Source organism: Poecilia reticulata, linkage group LG9 (assembly GCF_000633615.1).
Source record: "Poecilia reticulata strain Guanapo linkage group LG9, Guppy_female_1.0+MT, whole genome shotgun sequence".
Lineage (NCBI taxonomy): Eukaryota > Metazoa > Chordata > Actinopteri > Cyprinodontiformes > Poeciliidae > Poecilia > Poecilia reticulata.
In genome coordinates this window covers 15,577,272-15,605,147 of record NC_024339.1, presented here as the reverse complement: position 1 = coordinate 15,605,147, position 27,876 = coordinate 15,577,272, and the positions used below count along the sequence as shown (strand labels likewise).

General features: G+C 35.7%; 1 protein-coding gene across 3 annotated transcripts in view; it reads left to right on the top strand.

Moving 5' to 3' along the window:
• gpat2 (glycerol-3-phosphate acyltransferase 2, mitochondrial) overlaps positions 1–27,876 on the top strand; it is a 146,322-nt gene that overhangs the window by 73,156 nt on the left and 45,290 nt on the right. For 2 of the 3 annotated variants that reach the window (XM_008418198.1, XM_008418201.1), the window contains 5 exons: positions 23,651–23,754; positions 25,217–25,375; positions 26,476–26,546; positions 26,669–26,779; positions 27,203–27,325. In XM_008418198.1, the coding sequence (XP_008416420.1) occupies positions 23,680–23,754; positions 25,217–25,375; positions 26,476–26,546; positions 26,669–26,779; positions 27,203–27,325 (539 nt within the window). In that variant the 5' untranslated portion in view covers positions 23,651–23,679. The remainder of the gene's footprint in view (positions 1–23,650; positions 23,755–25,216; positions 25,376–26,475; positions 26,547–26,668; positions 26,780–27,202; positions 27,326–27,876) is intronic. The other variant, XM_008418202.1, reaches the window with a different exon arrangement.

Here is a 27,876-nt window from a genome sequence, read left to right as displayed (position 1 = left end):
TAGGTTTAAAAAAGTCGTAACAAATTACCTGCCAACCCTCAAAAAAAGGTTGTTACACAGCCTATTTAATTTGGAGGCATTTTTCTAGTTTTGTTCACAGCCTGCAGCACATTTACGTTCATAGCATCTCAGGACCATACATTTCTTTCTCTCCTTCATCCCCAGGAGCATTAGGCAAATGACTCTTCTGAAATATGGGAAAATGTGAAATTTTAGACCCTCTCTTTTTTTCACTTTCTAGCTTTGAGAGTGCTTTATGTTTCTCAAGCTCTTCTGTCATGATGCATGCTCAATTTTTCAAAGTAAAATGTATAACCCAGTGATGCTTTGGCACAAGAAAGGGAGTTTGACAGGGTGATAAGAAGAAAAGACGAGCAAGCAACAGTGAATACTTCTAAGCAATCAGAAGAAAGAGAAAACTTCACAAATATGTTTAATGATAGTTTATTATAATGCATTCTACCTTTCTGAAAATCTCAAATCTTTTCTGATCCTTTTTGTGTTTTAAAAAGTTTATCGGAGTACTTAGACTTTAAGAAAGAACTGGTATGACTCTAAAAAATGTAAACCTTCATAGTTATTAAATCATATTTAAACATGCTGTTTTATTCCAGTATCTTTGTCTCAGTTGTGAGTCATGATATTATGAAGAAGGAGATGGATTGATGGGTTGGGAGCTTGTCTGCAGTAATGAGGACACAGCTTCAGTCTGTTGTTTTCAAAAAGAGAGCTGAGCTGAAAAACGAAAGTTCCTGATTTACCAGTTCATCCATTTCTCTCACTCACAATCATGAATAGGCAGAGGGGAATCAGTTATTCTAATAAAATACATATATCACGAAATTATTTGTTATCTTGGTAACAAACTAGATTTAATTAAGATTGAAGCAGAAATCATTATGAATACTTGCGGTCAACAGGTAAGAGGCAGGGTACACCTTGGACAGGTCACCAGTCCATCGCAGTTTTATAAATTATTTTTAAATGACATTGTACTTGAAATACCAATTCCTAAAAAATTGCTAAGTAAATCATTAACTTTTATTTAGTGCTGATAGTTCAAAGTACTATTACTCCAAATATGGTCCTACCAGCCAGAGTTGTAACATCTGGTGATCTCTTTTGCATTACCTTCCTGGACACGGCAGTAAAACAGAAAGCAGAAGATGAGATGCTGGATCAACTGATCCATGACATGAACTTGTTAATATGCATGGATACTAAAAGCCTCAATCACCCATCCCTTTTTAGGAAGATGCTAGATATTTTAGAAAATTGCCTGGCTGCTGTGATATGAGGAGCAAACTCATGATGATACAAAAGAGCAGACCCCTGTTATTGCTGCAGAAGATGATGTGGCAGGTATTGGATAGAAAAACTGCAAAAATGAAAGATTAAAAAAAAGAAATTGTCAAAAAACTCAAGATTCAGTAAAAGGCCCACAGCAGATATTGTTTGGTGTTAGGTAATGTTTCATTTGACTAAAGTGCAAGTGGGTAAATCGTTTTTAAGTTCTCTGTCGCAGTGGTTAAAAATTTAAGCAAATTGAGAAGTGGTGCATTGACTTGGGGAGCCAGGAGGAGGAGCAGAGAGAGGGATGACAGGGAAAGAGAAAAGTGGTTTGTAGTGCAATTAAAAGGACTTTTGTCCCGAGCCTCCACTGGGGAAAGTCTCAGTTCTCCACTTGAGCACCTGGTTGTTTATCTGAACATATGGCTAAGGGAAATTAACAAGTCTAACATCGCAAGTCAGAAGCAGAAATCTTTATATTTCTGTCTTTTGGGACATAAAATAAATCCTCAAGACAATAGAGAAACACTGAGGCTTCTGCATTGTTCAGCTGTAAGTGCTTAACGACCTATAGCAGCATTTTATTCACTTTGTCGGATCATGTTCTGAAAATTTAGTATAAATACATGAACCTATTTATCTATGATATCTTTTATATATATCATGGTTTCTGTGACGTGCCACGGCAAAATTAAGGAAAACGTTGCTAGAGAAGAAACATAAAAACCATACATTTCTGAGAAAATTGTAATTTTAGTTTGTTAAACACTAGTATAAGTCACAAAGAAATGAATGTTAAAGCAGCTAAGCAGCTGCATTTAGGTTTAGCAACTGTTTTATTTTGAAACAGTGACTTGATTTTTGTGTTGAAAATCAAAGTAACAAAACAAAATCTAACATTGCAGTTGGATTCATTAATATGTTAACAGGTGGAATAATTGTTGCTCTTTTGTTAGAAATAAAATGAATTCCACAGTATTGTTAGTATTACCTCAAAATTTTAACAGATTTTAACATCTTTTTCTGTTGAAATTCGGAGTTAATACCGTGTTGTTGTTGTTTTGTTTATTTTTTTAAAGCTGGCATGTCATACGAATCTTATTCCTGTCCCTCCTTCATCTATCTTGGAATATTAAATGTTTCTCAGAGCAGTTGAAGTCTCAGGTTTTACCAAATAATTTGCTGCCTCTCCTCCATCCTCCAGACTTGCTCCATGTCTGCAACCTTTTCCCTCAGCCATTACTGCGGACAATTACGCTTGAGCCGGCAGCATTTGCTGCACTGCTCAGCCGATAGTTTGTGAGAACGCAGAAGAAATGGCCTCACTCTTGCAGAATTTTAGTTATTTCTTCTGTGGCATCTGGAAATTTACAACAAAAAAAAAAAATCTATGTTGTTGTGTCTTTACAATAACTGATTCAAGGATCGACTAAAGCATCATAAAACAACATCATAGGTCAAGTAATTGATTTTTTTTCACTGGATTTCCCCCCAACTTGCACCAAAAACTCTTCCAAAAAACCTTGAAATGATCAAATCCAATTCTTTACTTTAAAAAACCCCCAAAACTTTACATAATCGAGAAAATACCTTGATACATAGATCTTTTGCGGTGTCTGTTTTTTCTATTACAGTGCCAATGAACCAAAGGGCAAATCAAAACAAAACCCCAACAAGTTCAGGCTTCAGAGAAGACGGAGTCTGCTCTTTCACAAAGGAAGCAATATGCCCATGCTGACAAGAAATCTTGTGCGGTTGTTACTGCTGGAGGTAGCAGAGAAGTAAACAGAAATGTTGTTTTGCTTTCATTTGCTGTGGACCAAATTTTGATGTCTTACACCCACAAGACACCTCCACAAACATAACAAAACATGTTCAAAAACAACGCTGCAAACTTTGGTAGAAAAGACTGACCATTAATAAAAGCTTATCTGTATATTTAAGTAATTATATAAACTTATTAGGTGCACAAAATTTGTATTGTATGCAGTGATTGAATTATTTATTACACTTATTATTTCTCTAAATCCCTGAAATGATCCACTCTGCCTTCTGGGTTTACTAATAAGAGTTTTTGTTGCTCCCTTAATTAATTTTGACCTGAACAATGCTAATTAAACACCAGTGTGGGTAAGGTTAAATATGTTAAACCTTTGCAGAAAAGCCTTCTGAGTTAATGAGATGCCTTGTGTTAATTCCTTTAAAACTGCAAATGGGTTGATTCCTGCAGATGTCATAAGGGTTTCAAATTATATTTAGTTCTGCCTTGTGTAAAAGTTTATTCATGAGACGAAGTCCTCCTCTGCAGAGCACCACAGTGAGGTGTATTGCATTTCTCTGAGGGGTACTAGCAGGTTCTGTTCAGGTGAAATGGGTCCTCCAAAGCAACTTGAGTAAGAAGAAAGTTGATTGTTTACAGAACGCCCCTGAACATGCCTCAGGTGCTTTACACCAGGTGTGTATATCCTTGACACAATCACAAATAGAGTTAAGTGCTGGCAGTCCTTCAGGCTACCTCCAAGTAAGAAAACTCTGCTTCTTACTACCCTCAGAAAAAGCGATGAGCATAGCTAAATCTGAAAATCTGTTGACCCTAAAAAGTTTAAAATTTCAGGTGCTCAATTTGAGTCATAAGAAGATTAGAGGGATTTATTTTTCTTTGCTTTTACAGTTGAAACTAGAAGTTAACAAACTTAAATCAGATGAATCTTCTCTTGTTTTAGGTGAGTTAGAAATGCCAAAATTATTTCTTTTTGCTAAATATCACAATAATTAGACAAAGAATATATCAGATATATATTTATAAAATCCCAAGTTTGCATACAGAATGATCAGTATCTGCAAACAATGAGGGGAAAGCCCATATGATATAATGACTTTGGAAGCTTCTGATAGTTTACGACATTTGAATTAACTGCAGGCACACCTTGAACACACTGCTCAAATTAAATCAGCTAAGATATCAGGAAAGTAATTGTAGAGCTGAACAAGTCCGGTTCATCCTCAGGAACAATTTCCAGATTCTTGAAGATGTCTGGTCAAACAATTATACACAAAGAAAAACAAGATGGGAATGTCCAACCATCAGAACGCTCAGGAGGGAAACTGCTTAGTTACTATGCGCACCTCATTTAAAGATGCTCACACCTGACAAACCTTGGATTGATCTACCTTTCTTTGGCCACAGTATCTGCATTAGAAACCCAAAAAGCAGAGTTTATTGATAGCTGGCAGTTTTCTGTTTTGCTCTTTTGCACTACAGAATGCCACATTGCACACTTAGTTCTACACGTGTACTGAACTGACAGGACTGTACCGGATATTTCAGTGTGAATTTGATTACACCTCTAGTGAATAATGTAACCACTTATAGATTTTGTCTGCTGTTAAAAATGACATGAAAGCCATTATAAACTATCCAAAGCTATAAACTAAAATGCTTGTATTGAGAGCCATTTTAACTTTTTTTTGTTATGAAATCACAAGTGGCATGTAATGTTGAATGTAATGCAAGTTTTGTGAGACTCCTTGTTGGTGAACCCAAAGACACATTTATATTTTACTGCATCTTTTCATTTCATACCTCAGGGACATGTACAAACAAGTACTTATTCAGCTATTAAATCCACGATCTCTGAACACCCGAATCTGTGAGTGAGCTAGTCTTCAAAATCACCTTCCTGAACTTGGTTGTCTCCTTTGTATGCTGTCAGATCAGCATTCAGCAGTAAGGGCATGGATTCATAAGAACTCACACTTTCCTCTGGGATCAAACCCAGAGATATTAGTTGCAGATCCTGCAAACCCTGAAAGAGGCAAAGAGAAGCTAAAATGGATTAAAAGGTGTTCTTGTTTTATCCCACAGATGCTCAGTGAGATTAGGATATGAGGAGGTTGGAGGCCAAGGTAACGCTGTCATATTTTTGCACAGGGCAGCGCCCTGCTGCAAGAGGCTGCTGCCATCTGAGGTTACTGTTTTTACTGAAAGGTGTTCATAATCACCAAGTTTTCTATTGGAGGTACAGCTCCATTTAATGACTCTTACCTTTAAATCCAAAATGTTCTTGTAAAAACAACAATCACACATACTATAGCCTACAAATTAAAATCAAAACTAATATTTGTCTAGCATGATGAGAATAACAAAGTTATTACATGCATATCAAAAACATTAGATGTGAGAATGAGCTGGATTAGAAATGGACCTAATTTTAGTGTAAGTGCAACTCTATGCACTTACACTATGAAAAAAAATCTGCTTTTATTAGAGCTGCATATATTGAACCACCATTGTGTAAAAATGTTGCTCTTGGAGAGTGTTTCTTGGATTGCAGTAATTGTTGGTTCATATTTATGACTTGGAGAGCTTTTCAGACAGGCAGCAGGTTATATTGGAGGACATCTTTTGAATACCTTTTGAACCAAGAATGTCATTTAGACTGTAACGTTTCCATGTAACCAATAAATTACGTATAAGTATTAGCTGTTAGTTTTTTCTTTGAGTTTCTCTGGTTCAAGTTTGTAGATGTCCATTTGACCCCTAAAACGTTTTTGTTCTCGAACATTTATGTGTTGGCTTTCAGACTTCCAGTCATGCACTTGACACCGTGAAACAAACCAATCATCAAGACAGAAACATAACTTGGTTTTATGTAACTTTTTTACTAAACCTGATTTGTTTATGTACTGTCAGGTTGGTGCAGATGCAGAAGTGTTTTTGTGGTTTTTGTAAGTACTGATTCTGCTGTTAAAACCATTCAGTTAAAGACATTCAAACCACCTTCTGTTCAGCTCATTTCCAAGTTGCAACAACGCATTGTAAACATTAATACCAACTGACTGAGTAGCGATGACTTGATGGTGTCGTTTTTATCGCTCTGTCGTGTAACAGCTGGTCACGGTTCTAAATCCGAAGCTTCTGAAGTCCATCATTTCAACTTCACTTACATCCAAACAATAAAATATACATTTTATGATACCCAACAGGCAATTTGACATGTGGGTTCATTTTAATGTTTGTGTCTGTTACCAGGGGTAATGAGAGTCAGTTGTGAGAAATTCATTAAAGCAACTGTTAGTTACTCTGTTGTGATGGCTCCCCTGAGGGTCTTCACTCTTTGTACACATCTTGCTTCTTATCTACAAGTGTTTGAGTCATCTGCCAAATTTTAACGACTGTAGTTGTAAAATGGATATTTAATCTAACGTTAAACACTTAGGTACTCACCTTTCTGAGTGCTGAATAAAGTGTGTGGATGGTCCAAATGGAAGTTGATATTCTCATGTTGATCCTGTTTTCTATCACAAATCTATACCCTAAAGTTTATTGAGCAATAATTAATTCATTAGTCGATGTCCTGCCAGGTTTAATCAGATGAATTGTCTAATTTTGTTCCAGCATAGTTAACAAATGTCAATTAACCGCCTGTCATTTAATACAGGGTCTTCTGCATAGTTTAGCTCCAGTGCTTGTTTTATGGTCCTGATATTGTATTTCATAAGACGGATAACGTTGTGTGAGGCTTCTGCTAACGTAATCATTGATACCAAGGGTCAGGCTTTTTCTAATATATCTGCTGCAACATAAAATCCATCTGGTTTCTGCAACCATGTTTTAGTTGTATATGTCTTAATTTTGCATATGAGGAGCACAGAGGCTGTACTTTTCAAACCACAACCCACTTTAATGGGAATGTTATGAGATTGACCAGTATTCCACCAGCTTGTTCCTGAAAATAATCCATGGAAACCAGTTGGATTCTGGTCACATGGATACTAACCAGTGTTGTGATTAAAAACTTAATATTGCTAAATTTTAAGATTTATTGAAGAACCAATATTTAGGAAAACACTCTACTCAAGTAGATCTATAGAGATCCTTAGCAAAGGTGGAGATGTTTTGTACACTCCTCAGATCTTGTCTCTGGTGAAAACCTATAAGAAATCCAATTAGTGGTTTGTAATGTAGGAGAAACAGCTATAATGTGTCCATAAATTATTAAAAAGGTTTGCTTTTGGTCATTGTGTGTGGCAGAGAAGCACATTATCTTTAACCCGCCATGGTGAAACATGGTAGTGGTAGTATAATGTATTGGGGATAGATAGAGTTAAAACAGAAATACTGGCAATAAGCCCTGTTAGTCTCTTACAGACCTGAGAATAGGGTGGAGCTTGAATTTCTACCAGAACAACGCTAAAAATAAAGCCACAGAGTGTAAAATGGTTTAAAGCCTATTGATGAGTTAGAATGGCGCAGTCAAAGTCCAGAGTTAAACCTAATTGAGCAAGCTGATGTTTACACACGGCATCTATTTTGCAAAAAAATTATTATACAAACATTTTCAGTCCCAAAATACAAGTGAAAGTACTGACTGACAGGGAGGAGAATAACTGCTTTTAAGGCTTAGAAACATGTTTGTTTGTTTTTTTATTTCTCACCACTTTGTTTTGGTCCATCATATTAAATTCCATTAAAGCATCTTGAAGTTTGTAGTTCCAACTTTACAAAATTGAGAAAAAGCAAAGGAATATAAATAGTGTTGATAGCTTCTCTGCTATCCCACTTATTTTGATTATTTGTTATTGTTTCAATTAAGTTTGTGTTCAGAAAAAAAACAACATTTTTTACTTTCTCTCTATTGAATCCAGAGCATTTCCTTTGGATTTGTGCTTTTTGTTTTTCAATGCCCAAATAAGCTGCACATTGTTTTGAGTATTAGCCTGAGAGGAAGTTTTGCTATTTTCACTCTGCATAGAAATAAGAGAGCTTGGTACTAAGGTAAACAGTCACACCACTGTTTTTCTCAAACCGTACACCCACAGCAAAAGAGGAATGGAGAGTCTCACAAAGAATATTTACCCCTGGCAGCCCAGAGGCTCCTCATTGAGCCCACCTAATGACGCTCACATGTCTTCCTCTCAGTCTGACATATAACCACAGATCCCTCAGCCTCAATTGTATTAGATTAATCTGCTGCTAAAGTTGTGATCATGAGACATTGCAAAATTGCCTTTTTCATTTGCTTGAAAAGCTTCTCAGCCATGAGACAGATTTGCATAGAATTTCACATTATCCTTTTAGGAATGATGCACACAAAAAACAGGCCAAATTTATCGTTGCAAGTGATTAGAGATAGACTGAGTGTGTGTGTTTGCGCAGAATGTGGCCTTTTAAGGCAAATATGATTAGTAAAGGAAATTGATTTGACTTGCGTATTATGGATTTCAGTAGTTTTATGTATTATGTTTTAGAAAAGGTCTTTATTGTGCGAACGGTTCTCTCGGTAAATGGCTATTTATTACCATAAATGGATACAAGTGCCCAGAAATGACACAAAAGGTTACTCAAGTTTATGGTGTCATACAGTGCTTGAGAACTTGTTTATGGACAATTTTTATTTAAAATATTATCTTAAATATCTTTCTTGAACTAGAAAACAAAAGGGAAGACCACATTAAACCTGTGCTTTACCTTCTGTTTCAAAATGTGATTAATAAATGTGTTTTTAACGCACTTTATCCAACATCATCAATAACATAACTGCAATAAAACCCTCACGTATTTACTTTTAATATCTAGAAGGTTTATAATTTGAATTAAAGCATTAGTCTCATTTAAAGAGATTGAGGTAAAAGTCTGATAAAAACATGAACAATGTCCTCTGTGGCTTCAGTAGAACTGCCTCAGGCCTGAGGAATACATCTAGATGCTTTATGAGAACTGGAGGGTCGCAGTTGTATAAGGTCCCATCATTGATGCATTGCTTGCACACCATGCAGTATAGTGCGTACCCTTCAGGCACTGCACATTTCTCTTGTATTTTGTACAGAAAAGGGAAAATGTTCTTTTAATGTGCCAACGTGGTTTCTTTGAAATTGGTTCTCAGACTTTTAAAAGGTTTTTAAAAGAGATCAGCTGTGTGATGGCTGCTTTTTTCTACTACTGTTTATTCCAGTGTCTCTTCTTCAAAATGTTCTAATTATGAAATATTAAATCTCTACTATAAAAAGTTGTATGAATGCAAGAAAAGCCTTTGTTAATACATAAAAGTTGAAGATTCTCTTCTAAATTCATCATAAGCCACTTTTTTGTATGAAAATTAATAAGTAGGGTTGTCGAGATAGTCAATATTGAGATGTAATTGAAAATAAAAAAAATCTTTAAAGATGCTTATTTGTTTTAAGATCAATACAAACCAGACACATTTACTTTTTCTCATAGCATTGCAGTAACAACAAAAACACTCTGAATTCCCCTTAATGCAGAGACACAGGGAAGAATTAAAACACTCAGATTTTCTCAGCTGAGATTAAACTGAAGAAACGCATTTTGGAAAGTTGTTAAAGTATTAAACTGGTTTGAAGGTATATGTTGACATTTAGAGTTGAAGTTTGATGAAGATGAATAATTGATATATCAACTTTGAATCAGGTTGGGACAAAAAACTGACCAAATTGGGGTGGGGGGGAGTTTTTTATTTATGGAGCTGTGAAGTTTGAAAGGAACAATAGATATAAAGAAAATTATCTCTAAGCAGGCTTTAGATGAATTGTCTATCAAAGTCACAAGGAAGCTGAATTGATCGGCAGTCACTGCTGAGTATTATCTGACATGAAGCTTAGATTTAGGAAGATAGGATTAAGAAAATATGTCCTTTTGTGGCAAGAATCTTATGAATCTCACACAAAAGAAATCTACAAAAATGATGATTCATCCAGAAGCCTGATGGATGTTTATTAAATTCTTAAACTGAGAGATGCACCAGTTGCTTGCTAGTCTAGGAAGAAGTTCTCTTCCATGTTTGTCCCTTTTAATCTGTGATCATCGTCCGGTAGATATTAACTTACTAACGCCTCTTCGTGCCACTTCAGGAGGCAGTCACAGAGCCATTACCTCTATGAGATTAAAGGGCGAGTGTAAAATGGTAATGATTGTGCAGTGCTCCTTTAATCCAGTGCCATCTAAAACAGATTCCAATGCAGATAATTCAGCTAAATATTACTGAGTCCTTTGAAAATGCCCAATGCATATTTTATGTGTGATGCTAATGTTAGTGCAACTGAATTGTACAAAAATCCAGTGGCAAGTGCACCCAAAGGGTCACAAACCTTTTGGTTTTGTGACATTCAAACTGCAGACACGGCAACACGCCTGCTGCATAATGATCTGATGATTTATGTGGGTTTGGCTTTTTGCTTTCCTTCACCGGTGATTGATGGCGATGCCTCTTGCTCAGTTGTATCTAAACTTGAAATTAATCAACAGTTTTTCAAAATTCTTTATTTAAAATATTGTGAGCAATTAACTTTTCACATCATTGTTTCCCTAAAGTCAAAGATGAGTCACAAATGTGTTTAAAGGGGACATGTTATGCCAAATTCACATTTTCCAATGTGAATTTCTAAAATCAGCTGTTTTTGGGAAATAAGTAAAATGTTTTGTGTCTCGAAAATGAGCTGTTTAAAAAAAACTCCAGAATGTAACATCATAAATCAGCTGGCTTCTCCCTCGCTGGCAACCCAAACAAAGCCACCCCGTCACCTAGCAACTCAAATAAATCCTAGCCCGTTACCTAGCAACCCAAGCAGAGCTCCAGCACGTTAGGTCAGCTGGTTTTACTACTGCATGCGCTGTACAATGGCTGTTGGAAAAGACAAATGTTTTGTTGTTGACTTACCACCCAGAAAGTACTTGCTGTATTCTTGTTGGTTGTGCAGGAGGCTCTACTTATGCTTCTTAAAGATGTAGGGCTTTGTAGTAGCGCATTTGTTTGCAGCCATTTTTACTTGAGTTGGGGGTGGGGGTGGGGGTGGCCAGCAGCAGCTGGATTTAAAGTGACAAGATGCCCTGAAACTGATCAGACTAAAATCTCATTGACCATCTGAGAATGTTTTTACGGAAAAAATTTAATGAGCACATTTTTGTGCAGCCCACAATACCTGTTCAAGTAAGCAATTCTTAAAGGTCATCTTTAAGAATTGGTTTACAAATGAATGCATTACTTTAAGAAGACCAATAGCTAAGCTGTGACTGCTATAATTGTAACAAATGTGTATTGCTTTGTGGGAGTATTTATCTTCCACAGCAAAAATAATTTGTAAATGGATAAGTAAGACAGAAAAAATCTGAGTGCACATTTTGTATTTAGAAGTGGTATTAACAGCTCATCTTTGGCATCTCTATGATCCTTCTTAAACAAATCAATAGAGCATGAGGATTGTGCTGAGCCGGCAAATAGAAAGCGCCACAGGGACAACGATATAATAGGCTTTTATTTACAGTCTGCGCACCAGGCTGTTGGAAAAGAATGCTAATAGGGCAAAGGTACACTACGATGCACCTGGATGTGTCGGCCGTCTCACTGCTTCACTGCGTGCGCACCCAGAAAATCAATCTGTGAATCAGTGGCTGTGCGTCATTGAGCCAGGGAGTTTCATTGATTTCCCAGAACAAAAGGAATTCTATAACTTTACTCTGCTCTTTTTCTTCCTGCAGCAGCACACAGGTTTCACTTTAACGTCAGAGGTAGAGTGCTCGTAGAAATTTCTTATACAAACATGCTGACAGTGGAGCCATCAAAGTTGAGGGCTTCACAGCAACGCAACAGCCATTAATTGTCGGCGTACGAGAGATGATTATGTAATAACAGTAGCTGGCATTTTTAGTTACAATCGGCATGCATCATATGGCTTTAAAAGACGTGCAGTACAATATATTAACACAAGAATTCTCTTCAAATGTCTTGAGAGGACAACATAATCCTCTTTCTAATGAAAATCCACTCCTACACAGCATTAGAGTTGGTGATAAAATAAATATCCACATTTTGCTGACAGTGACTGAAACTGCCTGAATAGGCAGTTGTTTTTATGAATATTAATGAAGACATTTTCTATAGAAGACTGATCTGCTGTACTTTATACTTTAACTCTCTTACAGAACATTGTAAGTGTACAGCAATGCTCTTCTTGACACTTCTACACATTTAAGATAAGTTTTACTAGATACATTAAATTATGTGCAGATTAAGTGGATAATCCACAATAACCTGGAAAATATGTAAAATAAATATCTCCATTTGTAACAAAATCTTCTTGCTATAAGCAGACATGCTACACATCATGAGGTCAGCTACACATGCTTTTAATAATTTAGCTTAATTTTAGCATCATGATGTTACAAAAAAACATGTAATAGAACAGTCCAAACTTTTAGTCAGAATTTGTCATTGTCATGGTCATAATCAATAAAAACACAACAGAGAAATGACATAAGATAAATATAAAGCAGATATTAAAGTTTTATTAAAACCAGTAAAAACTAAAAACATCACCTCAAACTTTTCTGATCCTAACCAGTATCAGAAAAGTTTTTTTACGAAGGCCAGGATTGCTTCAGTGTTTGTGTATTTTTCTATATAATAATTATTTATATAAAGAGATATGTAAAGTCTAGACTGATAACGCAGATAGTAGCCTTTTGGATTTAAAATGCTGGCACTAATACAGAGCTTTTTTGATTGGTTTCAGTTACCCCACAGCAAAGAAAATATGTGCAGTAGTTTGTATCAAATGGAGTAGATAAACATTTTCTTTACAAACTGCAGAAAGCCTCTAATTTAAAAAAGCACAAGGTGTGAATGACCACAAATATCTTGTAAACAACACCTAAACCCAAAAGAGGCTTCTTTTCTTCCACTTCAAGTGTATTATGTTCACTTACCTTATTGAGTTGAGCTTATTCCCCTTTCTGCCTAATTAGGTAGAATAACTGTCAACAGTTTTATGTGTTATGTGTGTGAGAGATAACTTTTTTCACATTTCAGATGAGCTTTGGGGCATGCTAACATGTCCCTGGAGAATCTGTGCATAATTTACAAACACTGTAAATATGAGAGAAGTTTAATTGGAGTTCAAGTGTAAGTATGTGCGGTTTAGATAAAACAAACTATCGGACTCCAGTTAGTTAAAGACTAAAGGCCAACACATACTCTGCAAGAACAGAAAACTTAATTTTCTCTGACAGTTTTTTTTTCATTTGTGGTTTAAGTGCTCAATTAACTTATTCTTGATGTTTATTCTGGGCACATCTTTTTCTTTTATGTCCACAAATTATGATTTATACTTACAAGAACTTAGAAGTGTCCATCCTGGCAAGAACTTTGTTCTGGATCTTGGAGCATCAAGTTAAAAATAATACTTTCTCTGTTCTGGTGGAGTTTGTAAAGGCCTTTAGAAGCAATCGACATAACATTGTTATCCCACTGCTTGATCAAGTTTAATCAGTGGGACAACAGTTTAGATTACCAGGACGTAACTGAGTCATAATGAGCTTTTTTTCAGTGAATTAAGGTAAGCAGTGTTGCACAGTTACAGGACAGGATCTATGCTGGACCTTGATATTTGTGGGGATTGGTGACCTCAATTCCACGCTAACAGCTGAAATCTGCATTCACTCTTCAGAAACATTTATAACTGCCTGCTTTAATAGTTCAATAACCCAATACACCTTAATATACATTAATACACAGAGTGGAAACCTTCTTAAAACTACAACTGAAACTAACGTCTATAGTCTTACTGGTCTCTGCTCTTCAGGGTTTAACCAATCAGCACCAAATATAAATACATGTATTGGCTGCTATGCAAAAACCATCCAGTGGCGTGTCAGGTCGTTTCTTCTAGGTACTTTAGCTTCCCAACCTAAATTTCTTTTGAATATTTTAGAAATCCCCTACAAAAAAAACAAAACAAAAACCTTGTGCAAAGTTTCCACAAATATAAATCCTGAGATGAAATGTAAAAATCATTTGTACTGGTTACAAAAACAAAATTGGTTTACAAAAAAATAAACATTTTGCCTGTTTAACCATTTTAGTTCTGATGTAGTATATTTAGTAATAATGATGAGTTATGGAGACAAATAATCATAAAAAGGATTACGTTTCATGTGTAGTTTGTTTAATGTTGTGTTATTTCAGTTGATTACAGTTTGAGTCATCTGCCACAATTAAATTTCACAGATTGTCACTTGATCAAACCAAAATACGAGTTACCATCTGCCAACAGAACATTTTCCTTTCAGTAGACATTAACAGACAATATTAATTTAAATAATTTGTTGTTGAAAATGTTGGGTAAAAAGTACAAAATGATGAGTGGCATTGATACTGAACTCAACATTGACTGGTGGGTCTTGTTAAAACTAGGCAGTCGCATAACTCAACGTTATTAAATTTCACTTCTTGAAATAAAAATAAAAATATATCTAAAACTACATAAAACTTTTGTATCATCTCCTGTTTCTCTGTGAGAAAGTTTGTTGGTTTCTGCTACAAAATGAATGAGAAAAGTTAGACCACATTATCCTCAGCTCTCAATGATCTGGGCTTTTACGACAGTCTAGCAGTTGTTTGGAGTTTATGCTGCTTGATTAGTAAAGATAAATGTTATTTTCTAACTGCAAAATCACCATTTACTGTTGTATGTGACCTGTGGATCAATCTAATTAACTCTGAGTAGCATTTTTATAAATTTAACAACATTTTTCCAGTTGGCGATTTCCAACTGTCTGAAAAAGTTTTAGCTTTTACATGGATACAAAGTTTGGTATTTGTAGCGAACAAATACCAAGATTTGTAAATTAAAGCAAAAACAAATAAAACATGAGAAGATGCAGCCTATACATGGTCATAGAGCCTTGAGAGGAGTAGCTGAAGGTCAGCAGGCAGCCAGATGGAGCTTGGCATGTCGACTGTTTTATTGAAAAGGTAAAGGTATAGAGCAATATATAAAGAATTCATCATGTTTTTCAAAGAGCCAACTGAGAAAAGGCCCCATGGTGCAACAATGGAGCCTGTTGCTAGACTGTTTGTGATTACATGTAGTGTGCTCTCCAAGGAAGCCACGGGTTTTCTCCAGTTACCCAAGTTTCCTTCAACAGTTCAAAAACATGCATGTTAAGTTTAAACAGACCAGGTGCTTGCATCAGTGCATTTGATGCAAACGGTGTGCAAGATTATGAAAACAAATGAAATTATTTTTAAATCACAGTGGTTCAGCATTTCATTGCAACTTTCACATGAAAATCTTATCTTTACATTTTCGAATTTACATGATTTTCTTTTTCCCGGCACTGCAACATTTCTTCTATAAGGACCCAAGCTCTACGAAGAAAAAAAAAAAAATATTTGAAGTTGCTGTTTGAGTAAAAGTACACATTTATTATTAATCAAACTAATCTATACTTACTGAAACATAAGAAACGCACTGGGCAAAGAAACGCACAATCTACTGATCAGAGTTTAAAGGGGAATAATGCACAAACCCTTAGCTGAAGGTAGATTCGTTGGTTCTTAATGCTTATTTAAAATCTCTGTTTAATTCATTGTGTCCCATTTTCAAGATCCTCAGGAACACCAGAAATAATTATTCTGACTGTGGCTATTCATAGTGCTCAAATTTGCTTGGTATTAAATAAAGTGGTTGTAAGCAAAATGACCACAAAAAAATTGTATGAAACAACCTCTAAAATTGTTTTGTTTACTATTAAATTTTATCACAATATTTTATTTCCCATTTCCCCCTCAGTGTATCAGACTTAAATGCTCTGAAATGTGTGTCCATTTGTCGGATGATTGTGTGAGGTTTGTTGTCATCCTGTGACACTCACTGAAACAAAATGACCGGCGGGAAATGGGCTTTACCTTTGTCTATAAAAAGATGTGTTTGTTATGAACTTTGTGTTTCCACTCAGGTCACAAAAGACGACTGACAAACAGATTGAGGAAAAATGTCTGCGATATACCGAGGATCAGAGGGAAAACAGAGATTTAGTAAAACCTTTGAGGTTTTCTTAAAAAAAACAAAAAAAAAAACATTAAATCTGGAAAAAAAAAATCTACCCAAGATGAATAAGAGAGAACATTGAGTATGGAAGGCACATAAAAATGAGTCAAGATTGTTTTGGACTAACAGGATTGGATAATTACACTGATCAACATGTTTTTGACTAATAGGATCTGATGATAATTATGATCATCACTGAGTCATTTCTATCTGATACTGTCAGATAAAAAGGTTCCTGCCTCGCTTGTGGTGTCACAAAAAAGAGCTTTAATTATGTGTCAGACACACTTCATTTTCCCTTTTTACACCTCTGTTTTTCTCCTCCTCTCCTGTACCTTTAAGCAGATCTTCATCTCTCCCTGACAGCTGCGATGTTTTATTAATCACTGTGTGATGCAAGACACCTGAGCCAACGTGCCATATTTATGTTGGAATAAGAAGGAAAAGAATCTTCACCTGAACATCTTCTAATGTCCCAAACTCTTAGAAATATACGAGTTGTGAGGCAACGTCTAAAAACGTTGATACGTTTTTAGACTCAGCCATGTGCGATTTGTGTTAAATTAGGGAAATTCTCCAAAAATATAATTCAAAAACAGCTATGCAACCTGATGAGTTATGCAGCATGCCTGTCTGGTAATTGATTCACAAATCAAGAATGTTTAAGAAGACTTGACAGCTTTTATGTGAGAGTTGAGAATAAACTGTTATGAAATAATTCAATGTGCAACGTCGAGGATATTTTTTCTCAGCCATTACAGATTGATAGTAACTTCCTGAGACCTTTCAGTGTAATCAGTTTACATTATGTATACTGAGTGTTTATGTTCTCTTTGTCACAGTCATCATCTATCAGAGTCGAGATAAACCTAACCGTAGAGCTTTGATGAATGTCTAACATTAGTTAAATTTCTTAGAGGTTGTAAATAACGCAAAGGAGGAATGCTGAATGACTTCTCGCCCAGAAACAGACAGCGCAGTCTGGTGGAAAAACTCATAACCTAACATACATCTAAAGTTGCTGTCAGTAGGAGTTTGTGCAGGCATGGCATGCTGTGATGAACTGTCCAGGCTGACATCTAGGCCTCTTGGTCTGATGTCCTGCGATTTTCAGAAATATCCCTGGTCCAACATTCCTGAATTAAATGGTTGAATTATCTTCTCAGTATGGAGTCAAGTTCCCCATAGTCCTGCTAATGATGTCACTATTTGACTCGGGTGTGTTGAAGCAGAGATGCATATAAAAGTTGCAGGAGGCATTTGAAGATCCCAGGTATAGAGCATGGTTGGATGTTCCTCTGAAGGATAAATTATCCGACATACGTATTATAGAAACATTTTTAATGTATTCTCGCCACTAGTTAAAGCATTAGTATTGTGTAAAATTGACTTTTTTGAGCCTTGCATCATGTTTCTTTTAAGTCATATTTGATATATGTAACATTTTTATAACAACTGAAGTTAACATAGCTACTTGATCTATAAAATGTCAATATGTGCCTGGAAAACACATGGCACTACCAATTTAAATATCATAAATGAGAAATTTTGTATTGTATCCGTTATGTTGGCAACTTAACTCATTAAGCATTGTAGGCATGGATTAACAAAGGCCTTTCTTTGCAATAAAAATCTGCTCTTCAATTACATACTTTATACTTTTGATTAAAATCAGCAGCACAGATCGCTGGAAATATATTGTGAATTAGTTTCACTTTTACACTAAATAAATTGAGATAAATTACCATTTTAATTGGCTTCTAAAATTATCCGTCTGTATGAAAGTTAAAGTTCAAAACAGTGTAGAGAAATTTAAAGCTATTCTGCTTTAAACCATCAAATCCTCTTTGACTCAATTCAGATGCAAATAATTCAAGCATATAAATTGTACATTCCTTTGTATACATCGGTTTCAAAACACGGATTATGTGAGCAGTGTGCAGAGGAATGGCTTCATGCTAAATAAGCAAAATCTTTCTATAAAAATAAATAGGACATGCCTGGTGGGACAGACAAATGGCATCCATTACATTCTTACAATACACCACTTGTAATTGACTTCTTCAATTGAAAGTTGCTTTACGTAGAAGCAGTATGGAGTTACTCCAGAAGATAAGATGTTGAATTTAAATTAGGTTAATCTTTACAGTACATCTATACACATACACGCATTCAAATTTAAATGCAAATTAAAGGAGAGTCTGAGACTCGACGAGACGTTTGTCCAAAATAAGTTTCCATCATTTTAAATCGGCCAGATTGTGCACACAAGCACTTCAATCTTCCTATTTAATTAGTTTTGTTTTTACTGAATACTAATTTAATTTTAATGTTCATTTATTTGTATAAATGAGCTTCTTGCAGAGGTTTAAACTCCATACGCTCAATACATCCAGGAACCATGAAGTAAAACATAATAAAACAACTCAACGATTAATAACAGTAAAATGTCAGCAACAATGAAACACAAGCAGTAACAAAATATACCAAGCATTAAAAATGCATTAACGTAAATGTTTGTTTAGATAATTGATGGCCAGTGTGTAGTTTTTTTTTTTCCTTTGTGTTTTAAAAGTTAGTCCTGTACTGAACACAGCCTCCTTATTGTTTTATGCCTGCTGTATCGAGTGAAAACAGCCAGCAGGCATTAAGACATTTTTTTTTTTGTTGGCACAACACAGCACAGAAAAACATTAATTCTTTATCATGCATTTTTCAAGACCATGTTTAAAGATACAAACAGGTAATACAGGCATGAGATCAGAAAAGAACATTTAAAGCTAATTACAGCAGTGCTTGCAGCCCATAGGGCATGTTTGGCATTTCCTTTAAAAACTTTCTTCAGATGACTGCAAAAATAAAAATAAAACTAAATTAGGTTATTGGGGGAATAATATAGTTGAATATTTTATTACTTTTTGAATCAATAGTGATATCATGTACCAGATGGCAGGAGATTAAATAAAATATGGGAGAGGTTAAAGGAAGTTCTTGCTAAACTGTGGGATTTTTTTTTTTTTTTTGCAACATCGCCTCCAAAAATAATCTCTTAAGGCAGGAAGAGACATCTTGATGACTCCTTCAGACATTTCCACCTTAACTTACAAATTCTGTCAGTTTCAGTGCAGTCACTGCATCAAGTTGGGATGCAGCTCGCCATGATGCTTGTGGCGGTGCCCTGATAAAAGGTGGGGAGGATGAAAGGTGTTCTTTCATGCTTCAGGCTCTGGTGGACTTGCCTCCTCTTCTAAGGTTTATTGGTGAGACAGAGAAGTTGGGACTCCAGGGAAACTCTTCAGTAATGATGACGGCGATCGTTACAGCTTAATTATAAAATAAGATCAAAGAACTTTGAGAAAAGGCGACAAAAAGACATTAGTCAGGGAGCTTGGCATGTAGAAGTTTTTTATCCTGTGATTTAATTATTTATAACTCTTGCAAGTCCGGTTTCTCTGTATTGCACCATTCACAACTTAATTTAACATGCTTTTCAGCAAAATAAAGGCACAAAAGTAGAGAATCACGTTAAAAACACTGAATAACATTAAAAGAACAAAAGGTAAATATTAAACCATCACATTAATTAAGACATGATTAAAATGAACCGATAAAGGAATTTTTTACTTTTTGTTTTTTTCTGTTTTTATCAACTTATATCATTTCTGTACTGCAGTTTGGTGCAGTTTTAAACCCGTTTTTAAGAGTGCTGTATTAATAAATTTGACATTGACTTTATGAGAATGCTGTGGTTTTCAGTACTGATTTAAAGGAGTCAATAATTTATGAAAATTTTAGGCTTTGAGTGGGTTTGCTCCGGAGCTTACGAGCACAAGCTGGGATTTCAACCAAGGATCCTCTTGCTGCAGTGCAACACTTCTACCAACTGTGACAGCTGTTTTTTATTTTTTTATTTTTTTTAAATAATGCTTTATTGCTAATTACCACAACATAATAATTGTTGGTCTTCCCAAACATGCAGCAGGTTACCTCTTTTTATTTCAGGGTAATGCAAGTATGTTAAAAGTAAGTTTAGTTGAACAGATATGTGTGTAGCGTGTTGGGTTCATCTATCAGTGTAATTTGGGGTTTTGTTGAAACCTATCAGTTCTAACCAAACCTGGAACCCTGTGCAGATTTACTTCCTCTCCAGCGCTCGTTCGGAGCCGTGCTGCTGCAGTATTGATTCTGCTGCGAGGCAAAAAACCCCATAGATGATTAAAATATGAAACCTGTCATTTCAACCAGAGATTAAAGCAGGGATGACTTTTGGAGAACTATTTATGATAAAATATAGCCACACTGTGCTTAAAGCAAAGCTGTGATAGATTTCATGGTATAGAGAAATCCTTCTTTTATAGTCCACTGTGCTGTACTGTCATGCTGGTGTATATCACAGGATGGTAACCAAACACTAGAACTACAAAGGGATTTAGATGTTGCTCATTTCTTTTTTGCTGCTATAGTAGTTTCTGCTATACTCTACAAAGAAAGGGAAGAGGAAGGATTTTTTAAATGAGTTTTCTGTGACTCTACTTGTCCATAAATCCTCTAAGTTACACTTTGGGTTTAAAAATAGAGCACTTCAGTTCAGTTTTAGTCATCACATTGACTAAAGTTTTATTACTCGATCTAATTTTCATCAAATGTTTGTTTTTGTCTCGGCAGTAATGTGCTGTAGGTGGAACATTATTGCAATTGTGTACCGGAGCAAAAAGAACAATGAGATGATGAAACACTATTTAGCTGAAGCATAAAAAAGTCCGGATGAAATATTTTCTTTTTAATCTGTTTTTTATTATATTTACACAAATGGAGCCACTAGTGGTAAGGGAAGGAAGTTGTAGAAAGAAAGGTACAAATATGGATTATTACTTTTTTCCTGGGAGTTGCTGTCAGTGTTTGATTGACAGGTTGTTTAGCTTAAGTACCTTCAGGTGGGTAAGGCTTCAAGCTTCAGCATTTCAAGACTGTAGCAGGAGGTGAGGACAACTAATATTTCTGCAAAGTCCGCAAAAATGATTTATAATAGGGAATCCATCTTATGCTACCGTAGGTGTTTACTTGTGGTTTCAAGTTAGCTGCTGTTTTTTATTTTCTTTTACTGAATTTTTAGCTAACGTGTAGCTAGCATCTTTTTGTAAATATGTTGTCATTCATTAACAGTGTAACAGCAAAAATGTTTGGTTAATGTAATTCATGCATGTTCATAATTACTTATGAAGTTATTTACATATTTTGTGGCACCAATGGTATTTATACTTAGTTTTGGACAAAATTGTGCGAAGAAGAAGATCAGTGTAGCTGCATCGTAAGCTTATTAGCGCAGCCGCTAAAAAAAGTTATAATGTAGATTTTAAAAAGTGTAACATTTATTTATGAAAATAACTTGCAATGTAAGGATCTACTTTTCTAGATGTTATCATTTCGATAAGGAATAATCGATGTCAAAATTTAGTTGAAAGATTATAAATCAATATGAAATTGATTCATTGAATGGTATATACACTGTCAATATTGTACCCATCAGAAACAAGAGAAAACATTTAAGTTTATAACATCTACATATTTTATTAAATCAACTAGGGTGTTACAAGGGTTATTATCTTTTCTTATATTTGATTATTGTACACTTGATTCCCTCCCTCTCCCCAGGAATAAAAAAAATAAAAAAGTTTGACTTTATTTAAATAATCATCATTGAAAAGATAGTAAAGCAATGCAAGATCTCATTTCTGGATAAGCAACATTAGTTTTAATATACATCAAACAAGAGTTTTCAGGACGTTGTCTACACTCTTGTAAACAATGTAATTGATGGGAAAAAAACTTGTATTGTCATTACTGTAGCCTTTTGCCTCTGATAATGGTGATGCACTCCAACATTTGAAATTCCTCCTTGCCATCACCCTAATCTTTAGCTCCCTTCTCTGATTCTTTAGTGAATTAATTGGGATATTATAACTTTCAGTCAGAAGAAACTTGTTTGTAAACTTAAAAGATTATGTTAAGCCTATATAAGCTGCAACTTAAACAGTCACATTTAAAATAAAACTCCATAGTCTTAGCATAATACTGTCTTTATCTTGATCTTTTATTCCCTCTTGCATTTATTATACAATCCAATTTGGGCCTTTGGTGATTCTCTGGCCTTATTAATTCACAGCTTTACGCCCTTTGGCCCCTGTTTTACCCCACAGTTTTACCGCCATCTTGTCCTCTATACCTGCAAAGATTCCCAGAGCCTCGAGAACCTCTTCTCAATGTCTGTATTCCCACTGGACTTGTTAATGAATGTGGGAACTTGGAGCTAGTTGAAATGGAGCGTCTCCCCATGGGTGCAGCTTAAGTTTTAATTAGCAAAGTTAATGGGGCAGAGAGGGATCAACAGAGTGAGAGACAGAGATGCAAAGGGAGTGTCTCCTGAGCATAATTAGTTTTCTGAATCTGATGGATGAAGACGGATATATTTAAAGAGCGCTTGATGACACTAGGACACATCTTCATCCTTTTGTAGTGGAAACCAAGGTTTCCACAAACCAAAGTATATTTTCACAGGATGGCGACTTTATTTCCTAGGAGATTGCAGACCTCTTCTTGATCTGCAGTAAAACTACCTTAGTTTTATCTGATTACTCACTTGAAGACCAGCACAGGCAGTTCTATATATTCACTAATCTGTTTAGGTGTGAACCCATTAGATTTTGACCAGTTCTCATTAATGCATATCCAAGTGGCTGAGGGACCAACAATAGTTATATAAGCTTTAATGATTTAAACGGTGAGAGCCCTGCTGCTCCTGAGCTAAGCTCCCCTCCACCTCTAACCTCCTAGGAGAAAATATTTCCCTGTTTTATTCCTGCCTGCATACATAATAAGTTAGCACAGAAGTTTTAAAACTACAGTTTTAATAAAATGGCAAACCAGTGCAATGAGACGCTGTTTGACCTCATCTTAAAAAGGTTACAGTTTCAGTCAGAAGTTTAAATGCTAATCAGGAGCTTGAGTATAAATGAGCTTCTCTTGAAATGTGCACAACAAAAATGCAGCACTGGATTTCCAAGGTTTTTTCCGTGTCTTTGCTCTGATTAGACCTCGTCATTTCTGTCCAATGGGAGCTACATTTATCATCCACGTGGTTTTGTTTACAAATTCGTCTTCTTGAAAAAAACGTACCCTTCCTGCCAAGAGGAGTGGTCAAATATCCAGATATTTCTTTGGTGGAAACTTCTTGGTGGCTACAATATAGTTTGATTCTTGCGCATTTTACAAAAATGTTGGAGTTTTATGGCTAAGGCTGAGTTTTTATAATTTTATAAATCCCAGGTGGATTTGAGAAAATCAGCAGGAAGTTATAATCTCTGCTAATTCAGTCTCTGTGAAAGACTTGCCCCTCATTTTTGAATTCACTCCAAAACATTTTAAAAGTAGTCAAAATGTAAAAAACAAAAAAACAACCTCAGTATTTAACATGATGGCACATAATTTGATCGTTTCTCTTTTGTTTTCTTGTTAGGTTTCTGGCAATAAATCTGCAGGGGCTTCATGATGGTGAACGAAAAAGGAGATGGGATAAACAACAACACAAGCCTTCCACCGATTCAGCAGTACCGACCTGCTGTAAGAACTCTGCTCGTCTCCCACTGTCCTCTTCCTCTTACCCTGTGTGCACTAATCTCAAGCGCTTTGTTCTTCACAATCACTAGAGAACACGCTTGGCCCCCTGTGCTTAATTCTGTTTGATGTTTACCAAATCACAGAATGTGATGCATCAGTGAGTCATGTCGAGCCATCAGAAAACGAACAGAATTTTCAAAGGATTACTAAATACTGCATGAATACAAAAACTTTGCCTACACGCTTGAATCATTCACTGTTTCTCCTCCTCCCTCCTTCCTTCGTACTTTTTCCGCAGTTACTGTGGCAGTTCAAATTATTGATATTTAAATGAAAGCCTTGTCACTGCTGCAGTTTATTGTCTTAAATCAGGCCTTTTTTGCCTCTGACTGAGTCTTCTGGAATCCATCTTCATTATTTCAGTCATTGATTTCAGGAGATTCATTAACTCATCTTGTCTGAACGGCATGATCTCTCTAGTGCCAAACCATCCACAGTAACGCCACACACCAAGCAAGATAAGAAACCTTTTTGTGTTTATCATACTGAGAAATATTACTGACAAACGAGACCAAACCCCAGCTGATTAGTAACCAGGACACACACAGTTTGAAATGTTCTGTGCATTCACTAACTGCGTTTCCTTGACCATATGATTGCACAAATTGAAATTCCGACAATAAATTTGCTTAATGGAAACACGACAATTAAAAAAAAAAACCCACATGGTTTTCTAAAAAGCGTTTTTGAGCTCGCATGAGGTGGTTTTTCAGCTGTATCGAATCTTAATTAGAAACTGCAATGGAAACACCAGTTCTTACTACTGGTGGAAAAGATGACAGGAAGTGTTGGGTAGATGAAGTTTTTTTACGATGTCGCATAAACAAACTTATTCACGTGTGATTTTATTTGTGTTTCTTATTTAATGGAAAAACCGCAATCACAATTTTTTTTTGACATTAGCAGAATATTGACAAAGTTTTGCACTCTTTTTGAAATGCTGCACATTCCTTGCTGACATGTTTATAGAATAAAATCATAAAAGCAAAAGGAAATAATGCAAAAAAACGTCAAGAAAATGTGGTTGTAAATTTTAAGATACATTTATAAGAATGAATTCAGTGGCATAGTTTAAAGTGCTAAACTATGACAAGTTTAGCACTTTAATTTGAACTATTAGTTAAGTGACTCATTTTCAACTACAAATCGTATCTATTGAGAATATAACTCCTAGAATTGAGTTTTCTGTTTTCCCGAAGTCTGACCAGAAACAAAGTTAAACTTTAACACCCTGTCACAAATTAAAACTGTTTCTTATCCTGAATTGTTGTAAAATCTTGCTGGCTTTTCTTAAATCTGACCTCTGCTTGTTAGAATGATTTCCCTTTGAGAGCCTCCGTCATCACCACTAAGTTTGTTTTTAGTCCTGATTTAAGTGACATATTTGCGTATTCCTACCTTGCAGTTGTCATGGGAACTGAAGATCAAGAAACACGTGACCGTCCCCTCCTGTCTGGGCATGTTCCGACCCGTTATGGGCCAGTGTTGCCACCAGTGCACCCCGAACAGTCTGGTGAGTCCATCGTCCACAAGTGGAACAAAGTTGGACACAGAAAACAGGAAGGTGGGAAAACTAAAGTGATGACATAAAAATAGCTGAATTTAGTTTTTATTAAGGTAGCGATGTATGGTTTTTATTTTTACTGCAATGTTTTAACCTTTGTCATATCTGAAAAATACTGACCAAGCATAAGCATCCCAAAATACTTAATACATTAATGTTTCTACTTTCAAACAATCTGAATTTAATTAAATCAAGACGGATTTTCCTTACAGATGTGACACAATTTAGCTTTATATCGTACAAATTTGGAACTCAACCCAGAACAACTGAAACCAACATTTAGTTTTATACTTACTAATAGAATCAAACATGGAGACCGAATATTTATAAAGAACCAATATTAAGTTTTATTCCTCACTAATCTTACCAAAAATGGAGAACCAACATTTAGTTTTGAGAATAAGAATCCAAACAAATCCCCTAATAGCTTATAGTAGTACTACTTATTCTTACTAAACGTGGGGAGCCAATATGTAGCTTTATACTTTACTTTCTTTTGGTTTTGTTTTATATTTCCTTCTAATTCATGTGAAGCACTTTGAACTGCTGTGTTGCTGAAAATGTGCCATATAAATAAAATGACCTTAAATGGAAATAAACAGGCTTTACAATTATATTAGGTTTGTTGAAGAGATGCATTTTCAAAACAAATAATTGACCAAATACATACTGTCCTACTCTTTGTGCTCTGTAGATAAGTCATAAAAACAACTGTATTACTTATTTGCCTGTACTTATTGTGAAAATAAGCACATTTAGGTAAATAAATATGGTTGGACAGAAACTCTCTGACTGTAGATTTGTCCACATTTTATTCAGGAGTCCTTTTTTTCCTCTCTCACTCTTTGTGTTAAGATTTTTCTCAACATTAATTTGTTTTGCCCAATATTTTTTTAACTTTTCTTGGAAAGCCCAGTTTAAATAAAATGTAAAACTTGTTTTGTTGCCTGTGTGGCTTGAAGCTTCTATTCTTCTTTTGATTTCCATGTTTCCAGTGGTCATTTAAACATTAATTAGCTTTATTTGTGTACAAATGTGTGATTACTACTTTGATTTATTTAAATTAAAATATCCAAATCCTTTTCATGTTTGTTGTTCAGAGCAAAAAGCTTAGCCAAAACTCTTTCCTTGGCTTCCGCAACCTGCTGAGCATCAACGAGACACAAACCAGGTACTGATGTTATCTGCAGTATTCAGGCTCTTTCTTTTGAAGCTTTTTTTTGTTTTTGTTTCCAGCGCCTTCACTGATGCCTGCTACTTTGAGTTTTGCTTTTTTTTTCTCTCCTGTTTCAGATATCGAGGCTGGCTGGTGCGCAGGGTATGCTGCGTTTTGTATGTGAGTGGGTGCAAGGTTTACGGGAGTCCTGTTAGCGACAGGCAGGAGAGAGTCTGTCAGAGCAACAGGTACCTGAAGAGAAAAAGAGTGGGAGGGAGAGGCAGGTGCAAAGATGCCAGAGGAGTGTAAATAAATGATAGGCTAAGATCCAGAAAATGAAATGGGCTGCAAGAGCTCTGGAAAAGAAAAAGGGACTAGGAAGATAACAGACTCGAACCAAGAAACAGAAAATGGAGCCCATCATCCATTTCTGTGCAGACTGAATGAAAAGAAGTGGGAACTTTCTACCTTCCCTATCTCTGTCACAGTCCCCAGTATCTGTTGTTTTCCCTCCTCCTCTGTAATTGAGTTTAAGCTTTATGTAATCATGTCACTAAGGGCTGCTACTCTTGCTGTTGTCGTGTTTCTGGAAGGCGGATGTTTGTGTAAATGTAGCACAAATGCAGCTTTGTGCTGTTTCACCCCTGCTGTCCTGTGACCGTGTGTTTCAGGGTGAGGGAGGCGCTTGCAGCGGTTCATAAAGCACCCGAGGGGGAAGACAGCCAAGGGCAACACAGTCTTCTCTCACCGCTCCTGTCCCTCATTAACACCTGCATTTCCCCTGGCCTCATCAGGTGTGTGTGTGTGTATGGTGGGGGGAGGGGGTGGGGGTGCAAAAAGTGTTGAGAAAGAGGCTTCAAGCTGTAGCACTTCATATTTAATATGTGAAGAAGCGCTAACTTTACAGTAGGTTTAAGATAAGATAATCCTTTATTAGTTCCTCAAATGGGAAATTTAAGCTGTCAAGGCAGAAAGTGGACAGAACAAAAGACAGAAATGAAGAACAGAATTAAAAAAAACAGCATAGTGCTGAAAGAAGGCATCAAAATTAAGAGCCCCATGAGGTTTTCAATGGGGCACTGAAAACCTCCCGGTTATTCCACCATAAATTGATTTCTGAACTTCTCCTGAGTACAAACATTAGTATTGTTGATCCTACATGAATATGAACTTGTTTTCTTTGGATTATTTGAGGTCTTTGCACCTTTTCATTAAGAATAAAAGAACAAAGTTCATTTTACTCAAACATATACCTATAAAGAGTAAAATCTGAGAAACTGATCATTTTAACTGGTCTCTTAATTTTTTTCAGAGCTGTATATATACAAAAAATGGTTGTGTTTAT